Source organism: Perca flavescens, chromosome 7 (assembly GCF_004354835.1).
Source record: "Perca flavescens isolate YP-PL-M2 chromosome 7, PFLA_1.0, whole genome shotgun sequence".
NCBI lineage: Eukaryota > Metazoa > Chordata > Actinopteri > Perciformes > Percidae > Perca > Perca flavescens.
The window spans coordinates 25,093,559-25,107,061 of NC_041337.1; the positions used below are offsets into that span (position 1 = coordinate 25,093,559).

Here is a 13,503-nt window from a genome sequence, read left to right on the forward strand (position 1 = left end):
CAATATAATAATAATAATAACAATAACAATAAACACACCCTTACCTACAGTATATCCTCTATGCATTATAACCTAGTGCTATAACAGCCTTATCCACCATCATGTCCCACCTATGCTCAGTAATCTGTTACTACTACTAATACTATTTCTAAGGGAAGGGATTTGAGTGAGTAAAGTCAGAAACATTTGCAAATACTTTGAAACATTGCCACAATTTGAATTTACAAAGAGTAAAATTATGAGACACTTGGAGGCCCTAATCCTATTCTATATCTCTGGGCCCCTCCAGGCCCTTCTTTGGGAGCAAACATTTTTGCCAGACTGACTTACCACAATAATGTGAAGACGAATGTCTTGTTAAAAAAAACTAAAAAACATTTATGCAATCTTATTTTCATATCACTTTCCAATTCAGTAGTAAAATGACAGCGGGTCGTGGGGAAATGAAAATGAAATTGTCTTTAATAAAAAGAAGATATTTTCTAATTAAATAAACAATGTTATTCAAAATGTTTACATACAAACTCAGTGAAATATTAAAATCCACAGTGATGCTAAAAGTGCACCTTCAAGACAGTGATAACCGACAACCTATGAATCATTAGTATTATTTCTATATTAAGTATGTTATTATTTTCACCAGATAATACATTCAGAGCTCCACAGAAAGTCCAAAGACAATGAAATCACATTTCATTAGTTGACAGATAGAACAAACATAATGACAATTAACATATTAACAATTAACAGTCTGGTCAGGTTTTATTTGATGTGGAGGTCAGGGTTTTGACCATATCAACAGAGCAAACTGGAACTCCCTCAAAATCCCTCTAAACAAAAACTCCGTGGAAAATCTGCTAATTAACACATAAATGGCAATTCCACCAACTTCACTGGCACATTTGTGTTAATTAGCATATTTCAGACAGGGGTTTTGCGTTGAAAGGATTATTATTATTATTATAATTATTATATAGTTGGCCCTGTTTAACCTCCATTGATCAAGCGGTTTATGACCAACAATAATATGATTAGAAATGTGGTTCTGTGGTATTTGAAAGACCTTGAAAAAAAAGCAGACATTTAGTGTTTTAACATCAAAAGAACCATTTGGCATCTTTGTTTTGGTCCAGCAGTGACAGAGTAAATTACGTCATGTTTCATTAGCAAAACCTACTACAAAAATATTCTACAACAAAAAGTTAATTTAATCCTTGTGTTTAATATAGCCACACACCTTCACGGTTTCTGTTCTTACCCAAAGTGCAGTAAGTAGATTCCGTTTAACCTGCTGTCCACTTATAAAATAGAAAAAGAAAAGACAGAACTTGGTCTACGAACCATGTTACCAGAGCATCAAGGCCCATATTGTCATACATAAAGTCTTGGACTCAACACTGCTTGTAATTTACTTCCAGTACACATACTGTATTGTATAATAGTTACCATTTTGGTGATACTTTTCTCTCAGAGGATTCACCAATGAAGAATTGCATTGTTGGAGGTAAACACAAGGGGGCAGCATTGGTGAATATTGGACCATGGTGTCCTGGAATGATCCAGTGTGAGTGTACGGTGTATGTATGTATGTATGTATGAATGCGTGTGTGCGTGTGTGCGTGTGTGCGTCCTATCCAAAATAGTAGTTGGTGGGGACGAAGGGCATTTTGCTGACGGTGGCGGGCACTGCTTTTTTCCTGACCTCGACCTGGATGGCTGTTCCGTGCTTAGCGAATGCCGCATCCACGTAACCCATGGCAACGTTCTTTTTTAGGCAGGGAGAGGGGCAGCCGCTGGTCACCTCACCTAAATGAAAAGGCAAAGAATAGGTCATACCTTGGAAATCTCTGTCTGACACCCTGAATTGGCCACATCTTCAGAGAGAAAAAAAGATAGCGAGCCAGAATAAAAACATTTGGTAGACATTTTAAGTTATTCTATTCTATGGTTCAGGTTTACTTCCTGAGCAGCACACTGACTCATTAATTTACTCAATCTTTGGCTACTTACACTTTACATTCATTCACTCATTCATTCATTCAACCACTACATACTGGGACTTGAAAAAAATGATTATTTTCAATATTGATATATCTCACAATTTGGCTTATGCATACAAAATATGAAAATATGATACAAAAACTAGAATTAAAGCAACACTATGTAACTTTTAGCCCTACAGGTTGTCTCATTGGAACTACAACTCGCTTCGGGTAGCACGAGTTGTAGTTCCAATGAGACAACCTGTAGGGCTAAAGATTACATAGTGTTGCTTTAATATAATTGATATTCATCACATTGATATGGTATTCTGGTATGATGTCAAACTAAACTAAACAAACAATTTTGGCGACCCCCAGTGGTAGTTCCACAAATGACACAGCAATGCATGTTAAAAATTCTAAACATTGTGGCTTTAAAGCTGCTTACACACCAACCAGACGGCCGACCCTCGGCAGAAAAGCCAGTGGAAATGATCAGTCGCGTCCCCGAGGTCCAAAAAACTGCCTTGGAACACACTGAGGCGACGCCGACTTGAGAAACGTAATACGTCTCCATAGCAGCAGGCGGCGCTACTCTGTATTGTTGCCCAAGAAATTAAACCGGCAGCTGATTGGACGATCGCATCACATGGGTTTGTTTTCTCCGGAAATTCAAAGCCAGACTGTCATGGCGTTCAGAATACAATCTCATATTGTACTAAAATAGTTCACTGAAACATGTTTCTGAAAACATTTTAAGCAAGAAATAGGCCATGCAGTTGCTGAATCTGTCTTCATTTCAGCTCAACAAAGGCCAGTTTAAAAGATTTTCGTCAGATTTTGAGAGTTCTCTATTCCGCTCGCCATTTCCGGGTGAGTCCCAACTGCCCTGCCGCCGACTGAACATGTCAGGTCGGCCAAAATGAACGTCAACAGACCCTCAGACTGACGACGGCACGGGACACACCGAACAGACTCGAGTCACTGACCTCGCCAGACTGTCCAACAGCCGATAATCTCCTTGGTGTGTCAGCACCTTAACATTAACTCTGTCTTTGTGTCAGTGGTGGTGTTTTGTGTTATTTTAAAACAAGTCTTAACCTTAGGTTAAAACTAAATCCTGCTTTTATTTCACGTTTACTCCAACAGTGATTTCCTTCCACTGGTGTTGCACCACTCTTAACTGAAATACAGAGGTACCACAGCTCTCTCATGTCCACCACTTCCACCGTGTTTGTTTTCTGACCTATGACCTTCCCATCAGGGCCGAGTATGGGTGTGTGTTGTCTGACAGGGGGGCCGGTAGACACCAGACCGACTCTTTTCCTGGCTGTCTTGGCTTTGATCTGAGGTACAATGATGTCAGCGCCGGGAAAATCCTTGGTCTGACGCCGACGCTTTCCTGTGAATGAGAAGACAAAGCAATGGAGTTAATATGCAGAACAGACTGCACTGTATATTCAAAGCTCGAGTAAAGCGCTAAATGCTTCACCATGTTCACCAGCTGGTCGCTAACTGTGTCTGTCTTCCGTTTGGTGTTGAGCAGGTAGTGTACTGTGGGTTTTTAGAGCCTTTTCACTGGAAACAGCTGGCTGCTGTGGCTGGAAATGACGCTATGAGAGTGCTGAGAGTGAACCAAAACAGTAAAGTTGTAGTCCAGACAGCTAAACCATGAGCTGTAGCTCTGTTAAAGGACAAATCCGGCGCAAAATGAACCTAGCGGTTAATAACATATGTGTACCGAGTTGACTGGGATTTGTTTTCATGCTAATCGAATGTGACCAATTTTAGCGCAAACCGCTAATTAGCCGAACGCCGTGCAACCAGTAACATAGCTCAAGCACGGCATTCATCGTTCGTGACTGTTTTCCCAAGATGCCTGCCTGTATACGCGAACGGTACTGTCTTTATAATCTATCTTTTTAATAAATTGTCTGTACACTTACAAAGTTCTCAATGCTTTGGTTTACATGTAGGGACCCTCATTATGCTACTGTGGAAGTCTGGTGTTATTTTTAACCTTGTTAGTGGTGTAGAAATAGTGATTTCTTTTTACTTTACCCGTGCCCCGACGACTCGCGTTATAAGCTAATTAGCGGTTTGCGCTAAAACTGGTCACATTCGATGAAATGAAAACAAATCCCAGAGAACAGTCGACTCGGTACACGCGTTATTAACCCCTAGGTTCATTTTGCGTCGGAGTTGTCCTTTAAGCCGAGGGGATATCCAGCTTTGGGTGATAATTCTCTGTAAATTCAACGCCTCTCACGTTACACACTGTCAATCGATACATTGTTATCAATATAACTGAATACAATTACTAAAAATATTTTTTAATGAACACTAAAAGCTTACCTATGGTCCAGACTAGGGTGCCCTCCACAGGCGTGGTGGTCTCATCTATGTCGTTGCCATAGAGACAAAGCCCCGCCTCCAGCCGCAGACTGTCCCTGGCGCCCAGACCGGCCAGCTTCACCTCGCCGTTAGCCAGCAGCTTCTCCGTCAGCTCCACCACTCTGGACTGAGGGACGGAGATCTGGGACACAGAGACACAGACAGATTGTAGCGCTGGGTCTCCATCCAAGGAGCTTTAATGGAAATAATGAACTTTTTAACTCATCCATATTGACATGAAAGTCTGCGGCGGGGTGGGGGTGGGGGTGGAAAATCTACAAATGTGAGAAAGTAGCAAAGTAGAGAAAGAGAGATGCTGACCTCCACACCGTCCTCTCCAGTGTATCCACAGCGAGTGACCCTGCAGCCAGGAATACCAAACACAGTGGCCAAGGTGGAGGTCATAAATGTCAGCTTACTGAGGTCCTCTTTCAGCCCCTCCTGGAGCACCTGAGACATGGATGGACCTGACAACACACAACTCAACTGATAAACTATTTACATAAACTATGACACGGAGAAGGGATTCAGTGAGGAGCAAAAAAGAACAAACAACTGATATAATGAAACATACACGGGGGAAAGAGAGAAATGAAATAGAAGGGAGATCAAGATAGAGGGAGGAAAACAAGATGAAAGGCAGACGAATGATGGGATGACAAGCGGGAGAAAAATAGAGGGTGGAGGAAAGGAACAAAGTAAGGAAGAATATTGTACCTTGCAGAGCAATCAGCGCTTCATCAAGAAACTCCAGATCCACATCAAAACCTGCAGCTTTGAACTCTGCCAGTCTGGCCTAATAGGCAACACACACACACACACACACATACACACACACACACGTCAGACACTATAGAGTCTACCACACGCCAGACCTGTCTGACTACACTCACTCTCGGTCTGCATTTACCTTCATGTGAGCCGAGTCCTTGTCGGCGCAGCCAGCGTTGGAGACTACGTAGAGGTAGCCCTGGTCTGTCTTTGTCACAATGAGGTCATCAATAATCCCTCCTTCCTCAGTGGTGAAGAGGGACAATGTACCCTGGTGAGGGTGGGGAGACAAAAACATAAGTGGGTGAACATGTTACCTAATGCTAGGGCTGCCACCTCTTAGTCGATTAGTCGACTAATCGGATTGTTTTGGTCTTAGTCGACTAAGATTTCTTTAGTCGATTAGTCATTTTGTATGCTTATTCATGCTTAATTACTCATTTCCAAGAAACTTCTGAGCACATTTTATAATTTATATTGTGTTTTTCTAGTCTTAACCACCTCTCAAAGCACACAGCTCTGTCAATTAAATCAATTAATCGATTAGTCGACAAAATCCTATAAGTGTTAGTCGACTAAGAATTTCTTTAGTCGAGGACAGCCCTACCTAATGCAATGGCTCGTTCACAATAAATGTGTCTTAGATGATCCAATCATAGGGCTCATTATTTCTGTAAATTGATCAGTATTTATTTTAAATAAACAAAAATGGGTGGGGGGAGGGGACAATTAAAGTCTTTTTGTAGCAGAAAAACTTTGGATTACTTTTCACCTGGATTTTATCCAAAATCGGTTTAACCAAACTACACCTTTTTTTTTTTTAAACTCTAGATATTTGTTGGTGAAAATCTGAAATGATTCAAAAGTGGACTACTCTTAATACAGGCGTGAATGTATCTCAAATCCATCCAGCCTGGTTGACACCAGACCCTTCTCAGTTGTAACTGAGAGTGGGCCTGGGCAAGCTTCATTCACAGCCTGTTTCCAAAGGGGCGTCACCAACGGACGCCGCTCAAATGCCTCTGGGCGCAATTGGATAGTCCTTCAACCAATCAGACCAATGATCCGGGTGACGTAGCAGCTACAGCGGCATCAACAGGTTGCTGCACTTCGGTGGCCGTTATGTTGAATGTAAACAAAAAGCTGCGCTATTGTCATCGTGTAAAGCCCGCCTCAACGGTTGTGATTGGTGCCTCGATTTGGAAAAATTGGAAATGGGCTTGAATGGGCTGTTGGCCAGGCTGACTTGCAGAGCAAATTTCAAATTTGCCGGAAGTTCGTCAGGGTTTTCCCAGGCTACCACAGTGGGTCAGTCTACCACAATTCTAAACTATGTCCCATTTCAGAGGCTTTGGCTATGGTGCCTTTTGACAAGTGACGAGACAAAACTGCTGTCAGACAGTCAGTAAGAAGTCGCATTTCTCCGCTGCATTCGTTTGGGGCTTAGAGTAAGATAAGCCTTTTTGTCTCTTTGTGAGGTTTTGTCTTGAAATGTGGAATTAGATGGAGGTGGGCCCTGAAACGCCACAACACATTGATGCTTTCTTTTAACACAGTCAGTGTTACAGAATAATTTCTTATCACTACTCTTTTCCTTTAACGCTGCTATAATTAGCCGACTCTTCAGTTCCTCTCAGCTGAAAGGTGGATTTTCTTTCTGTCTTTCAGCTCATTGTTTTGGTATGCGGGTCCACGACTTTTCTGTTTTATTTCACTCACACTGCTTTCATCAGCTTTGTTTCAAGATGTAACAGGCAGCTGTTTTCAGCCAAAAAAAAATGGTAAAAAAATAAAAAACACTACACTACCTGATCAGCACCAAACAGCAAACAGACACAGTTAGCGACTAGCAGGTTAACATAGTGGAGCATGTAGAAGCTAAAGAGCCATATATTTCACTCAGGAGTTGGTGGAGAGCAAAAAGGAGCAAAAAAATCGAGTACTGGACCGACATTCATCAGGTGGCCATAAACACTCCAAATGAATGCTCACGTATCTGCTGAATGTTTAAATACCCAACTGTTTGCTAACAAGTACCCCGTATCAACTTAAAAGATTATATTATGTCTATGTAAGTGGACAAACAAAATAGTTGTTGCAGGATGGACAAGAAACAATTCTTCATCTCACCTGGTTGTCCTTGAGTTCTGCAATATCTGCGACTACTAAAGACTCCATGAACTTCACCCTGTCTTTGCCATGGACTTTGGTCTGACAACAAAAAAAATGCAAAGGGTATATTTAAACACAGCAACGGCAAGTTTTCTGGTGGGTTGGTTGGTGGATCAAAACAAATCTAACTGACAAAGTGCTGTTTTTTTTTTTTACTATGATGATGCGTGTCTATGAACCTGATATGTGAGTTTGTATACAGTATATGTGTATTTGTTTACCTGTGTTCAGGAGTGTACTGTATGTATTTTTGTGTGCATCCGTTTACACTCGTCTCACCTGCAGCATGTGGCTGACATCAAAGATGGAGCAGTGCTCTCTGGTGTGCATGTGTGAGGCGATGTGACTGTCTTTGTACTGGACAGGCATACTCCAGCCTGCAAACCCCACCATCTTTCCCCCCTGCTCCCTGTGGAAGTCAAACAGTGGAGTCTTCTTCAAGTCAGCCTGGGGGGGATAAAACCATACACAGTATATAAACTGGACCAACAGATCCCGTTGCTCTGGACGGAGACAAATGAAGCATATCAGAAGCACTTTTCCGATGATAGCTGAGCGTTGCTGAGCGTTACTGCGCAGCCTCCAACTGAGAGAGAAGACGTAAATGTGACGTGAGCAGCCTGTCTGAAAGTTGGAAGTCTTCTGGTAGCTGTGCCAAGAGAAATCTCAATCATTCCCTATCTTGCAGAGACGGAGAGTGTAGGTATATGTAAGGAGATAACATGGACACGGCTAATTATTGCTAACTAAAATGCTAGTTACAGTTTTTTTGGATTGCTTACACACTAAAATGAAAAGTAGTACACTATTAGCAAAACCTTACACTCAAGAAGCAAAACATCAGCCCATATTTGCACAACTATAAGCACATTGTCAACCTCACACTTGTTGCAAAACTCTACACACAGTGATTTGCAAAACACTAAACACACTTAACATACATTACACACAAAAATCTATCATGAAGTCACTTCCTTGCAATACCAAAGCAGTGACTGTCAAATTACCGCACCTTCCAACCAATTGGTTCAACACAGTCATCAGGTGTGCAAACACTTGTTTGCCTAATTGTAGACACACCAATCAGGTGTATAAGTACTATAAAAAGCAGCCGGTGAGTTCATCGGTCTTCAAGCACAATGGAAAGAGTCAGAGAAAGAGTAAGACGGGGAGGAGAACGAGGAGAACGAGGAGGAGGAAGAACGGGAGGAAGAAGGGGAGGAAGAAGGGGAGGAAGAGGAATCAACAGAGGAGGAATCAACAGAGGAAGAGGAAGAGATGGAGGCCATGCTGGAGGTAGAGGTAGAGGTAGAGGTAGAGGTAGAGGTAGAGGCAAAGGAAGACAAGAAGGTGCTCAAAGAGGACTGAATCTGACAAATGAGACACTGGTTGACCACGTTGTCAACCACGGCCTGATGCTGAGGGAGGCTGGACTGCGAGTACAGCCAAATCTAAGCCGATACACAGTGGCAAGTGTGATAAGAACATTTCGACTGGAAAATAGGTATCGTAAAAATATCATCATATCAAACACATCAGCACGGTTTCAGTAACTGCTTACAGTACTGTATTTTATGCACTATCAGCACTTCTGTTACCTTTTCCTGTGAAATTACTGTACTTTTGTATACTGTTTTTCTTTTTCTACATAGGATTGAGGGTCAGGAACGACAAGGGGGAAGGCCTCCTATGTTCACAGAACAGCAAGAGATGGAGATAGTAAACATGGTTTTGGCCAACAATGCTATAACACTCAATCAGCTCCAAACTAACATTGTCAATAACCACGCCAGTTTCAACGATATCCATCAGGTCTCAACATCAACACTGGCACGCATCCTAAAAAACAACCATATTCAAATGAAGCAAATTTTGAGTTCCTTTCAAGCGCAATTCCGAAAGGGTGAAACGACTGCGGCATGATTATGCAGAGGTATGTATTCACTTTAGCAGTGTGATCTTGCATACTGTCTCATACTCTTTTACTGTACTGTAATATGTATACTACATCTACACTGAACTACACAATTTTGCCTGACACTGTTCTTCAGAGTTTTATGAATGGATGCAGAGGAGATCATGCATGAGTTCATTTACGTAGATGAGGCTGGGTTCAACCTGACGAGAACACGAAGGAGGGGAAGAAACATCATTGGCCACAGGGCTATAGTCGATGTCCCAGGGCAACGTGGGGGTAAGATAACACTCTGTGCAGCCATTACACAGAATGGGGTCCTCCACCGCCATGCCCATATGGGCCCTTACAACACAGCACTCATACTTACTTTCTTGGACCAATTGCACAACATAACCGCAGCAAATCAAATTGATCATATGCAATACATTGTTGTCTGGGACAATGTGTCTTTCCACCGCTCTGCTCTGGTTCAGAACTGGTTTCAGCAACATCCACATTTCACCGTCCTATATCTTCCACCATACTCTCCATTCCTCAACCCTATAGAAGAGTTTTTCTCGGCATGGCGGTGGAAGGTATATGATCTCCGTCTCCAGGCTGAGGTACCCCTCATCCAAGCCATGGAGGAGGCCTGTGACCACATGGAGGTAGCAGCAATGCAAGGATGGATTCGTCATTCAAGACCTTTCTTTCCAAGGTGTCTTGCTAATGACAACATTGCCTGCGATGTTGATGACAACAACATTGGTCTTGTGTAGTGTTTGGTGAATTTACATTATATTTGTACTTTGTTGATGGTAGCCTACTCTAATCATAGGGAAGTAGAAGTGCTAAAAGTGTTTTAGGTTTATCACAGAAGAGTGTAACTCGTGCAAACAGAGTATAGTAATGTGAAACGTGTGTGTTTCATATGGTAACAAAGTGTGGTTTTTAAACAAAAGTGTATCGTTTTTACAAGAGGGTTTAATTATGCAAAGGATCTGTAGTGTTTTGCTAATTGGGTGTGTGGTTGTGCTAATTGTGTGTAGTGTTTTGAAAACACGGGCCCTGTTTTGAAAATCGTGCTTAAGCAATCCAAAAAAACTGTAACATTAGTAATTAAACTTAAACAGCTAATGGGAGTCCAAACTGCCTGCGAGCTTCTCCTGTACTGTACGGTAATTTCTCTACTGTGCGACAGTAAATCGTGTGGTTATGACACAATTGTTAGCCTATTTCTTATAAAAACGTCTGCTACGGAGCCATAACGTGAGATACAAGGTAATAGAGCCTTTTATACATTGTCGTGTTTCTTTAAAAAATAAACAATGAAAAAGTTAAAGTCTTTAAACGCTTCAGATGTAAAGTTATTTGCTGTCAAAGTGACGTCAAAATGAATGGCAGTCAATGGAATGCTAATGTCGGGTGAGCGTTTGGTAGCATCAAAATGGCGCCATAGGAGGTTCGAATTCTGAAACGAAGCTTATCCCCTTGGATAAAACAGTATACTTAATGTAGAAAAAAAAAAGAAACACAGGGAATACAGCGAGTGAATTTTGATATATTAATTATGATACTAAATGGTTGAAATTATGTATTTTAAAAGGTGTTGCAATTAGGATTTTTGAATATCTATACAATGTTTGTACAAATACTTAAATATTTGATTGTTAGCCTACATGGTATTTTTAAATATAATAACAATCCAACCACTGTAACATATTGCAAGATGCTTATACTTGTCAAATGGTAGAACGATAGGGCAGTCCTTTCTACGCTGCCGTGTTCTGTTCTTTCTGCCCTGTTTTCTGACCTTTGAACCAGCCAGCGAAGGGGGTAATTATCAGTGCAGCAGCAGAATTGCATTATGGGGCAGAGTGTGTCGCCACTTTACATAACACTTTATTGTTTTGTTGTAAAACTGTTCAAGTCCAAAGTCAGATATTAATTTTAATGAACAAAGCAGAGGTGGTTATTACAGTTTTAACACACACACACACACACACACACACACACACACACACACACACACACACACACACACACATATCCACTTAATGAACTACTACAGATTACAGAAATGTAGTCTATTTACCCCTTTTGCTTTGTGCAACACTCCTGACATATTATGCTTGACTGATCATTTAGAAAAAGGATACACAAATAAGAACTTGATCTTCGCAGCAGAAAATTGCAGAAATTTTGGTCATGCTGCTGATCATTTTATTCATAATCTCCTCACTGAGAGCAGCAAGGAAATTAATGAATACATTTCTGAATGATTGAATGAATGAATCTGGGTAATTCAAAGCCCCACATTGAGATAGCAGAGCTCATGCTGTCAGACAGTACTGTGGAGTCAGTCACTCGTGGTTTTAATATAATCACGTTGTGCAGCTCAGCTCAGTGAAGCAGGCAGAGGGAGGGAGGGAGACAGTCTGCTGGGACAGATGTACATTATGTCTGCATGAACTGACTGCTGCTGTGACAGTGACACACTTCGATGTAATTATTGTAATATGAAGTAACACTAAAAGAGCCAGGGATTTATTCTGAGGTTTTCTGGAGTGACTTTCAAATGATAGCCAAAATAGCTCCAACATTGACACCACAAACACTCACTGTATACTGAAAACCTTGATTTTTTTGCAACCTAAAGTTTAAATATGGAATCCAGGACATTAGAAATCTGGCAAAAAGCATACTACTAACACGTCTAAAATCTGTATTGAACAGCAGAGGGCCACAGCTACTGTAAAATAATCAGTATTGGAATATTGTACTGATAACATGATAGATGCACAACTTAAAAGATAAGATCATGATCGATTCATAACTTTGTACCACAAGTCAACCACGCGTCAAAAAAAACGGAATAAGCTGCTTTAACCAAAGAAATGCACGAGCAGCACTTTGGATAAGTTTCAGCGACAGTTCACGGTCCACTTACATCTGCACTTGAAGCCTGTCTCTTCCCTGCACATCCAGCTCCAACGATCCGCAGAAAACCGTCCCTGGAAGTCCGCAGCCCGAGCCCCGAACCCCCGACACCGACCAGCAAGCGAGCCCACATCGTGCCACCTGAGTCCCCGCTAAACTCTCTCTCCCTCTCACACTCACACACACACACGCCCGACGGGTAACACTTCCGCTGTGTTGCTAAACTACGGAGCACCGGAGCACACTCTGGGAATTTCTGCTCTTCTAGCAAAAAAACACATAAAGCGGCAGCGATTGGAGGGAGGCGCTAAGACTTGTGGGATATGTAGTTGATGAGTCTGTTTGCCCTGCAGGAGTGCACTGTTCTGTTTGATGATTCGTGCCTCATCTTATCAAACGAAGATAAGATATGCAATTGTTCTGAAGAGGATGTGATGCCATGACAGATGCAAAAAAGTTAGCAGGCTATCTCAGTTACACCCCATCCTACTGTTTCCTCCTTTTGAGGGAAGTGGCTGTCATTGGGGCAACAGGGGCAAAACAACTGTGAACTAGCAAATTAACAAAAATTCTCTTACTGTCTCTCTCGCCCTCTTTTTTTTTTTTATCTCAATAGCTAATTTACAACATAAAAAGCATATATTATGCACACAGACTGATTTTGCATCATTTGCACAATTGGGAAGTGACAGGAAACCTTATGGAGGGTGTTAAATGGCCCATGCCTTAAATTGCTGAGCCAACAGGATCCTCACACACTATAATATGTATGGACTTTAAAAAGTAAAGTTACTTTTGATGCATTTCAGCTGCCTCTTCATGCTGGGCTGTGAATAGAGAAGAACTGTGTCCTTTACCAGCATTCATGTATCATATTAAAGCAGGTAGTATCAGACCAAAAGTCTCCATTATGCTCATTGTACATTTTTCAATTACAAATTTTACCGTAATAAATAGGAAATTATATATCTAAGAGTTGGATTTTGCAATTGTTCTATTCTTATTAATCCCACGAAAATCAAGACATTTAATGTCATGTGTTCACCTGACTGTGTACCCAATATTTGTCCATGTGAGTATTTGTGTGTGTGTGTTTATCCCTATGTACCCCATCATGCCCTCCACCCAGATCATTGAGTCATCCTTTGGCCTGTGAAACTAATAATACCCCATGCCTCTGCAGCTATTTTCAGCCATGAGGGCCTGCAGGGTTGGGCGTGTGTGTGAGCATGTTTGGAGGGGGGTAATAGGGCTGAGAAGTCTTGCTCTCTCTCACTCTCCATGTCTATAGCTTGCTCTACCTCTCTCGCAGGGCAGCGAGGGTGGGCTAAATCAGAACACAGACAC

At 41.7% G+C, this 13,503-nt stretch overlaps 1 protein-coding gene across 2 annotated transcripts; it reads right to left on the reverse strand.

Annotated features, from left to right (window-relative positions):
- Positions 1-436: 436 nt before the first annotated feature.
- On the reverse strand, positions 437-12,454 carry amt (aminomethyltransferase). Of its 2 annotated transcripts, none has more exons than XM_028583186.1 (9): positions 12,167-12,454; positions 7,599-7,766; positions 7,278-7,358; positions 5,287-5,418; positions 5,094-5,172; positions 4,698-4,843; positions 4,338-4,518; positions 3,229-3,384; positions 437-1,806 (listed from the first exon to the last, which is right to left on the reverse strand). In XM_028583186.1, exons 1-9 carry the CDS (start codon positions 12,287-12,289, stop codon positions 1,631-1,633), a joined length of 1,242 nt encoding a protein of 413 aa, XP_028438987.1. In that variant the 5' UTR covers positions 12,290-12,454; the 3' UTR covers positions 437-1,630. The 2 variants fall into 2 exon arrangements, with proteins under 2 accessions (XP_028438987.1, XP_028438988.1); XM_028583187.1 differs by having other exon boundaries at positions 7,599-7,728; positions 12,167-12,237.
- Positions 12,455-13,503: the final 1,049 nt, after the last annotated feature.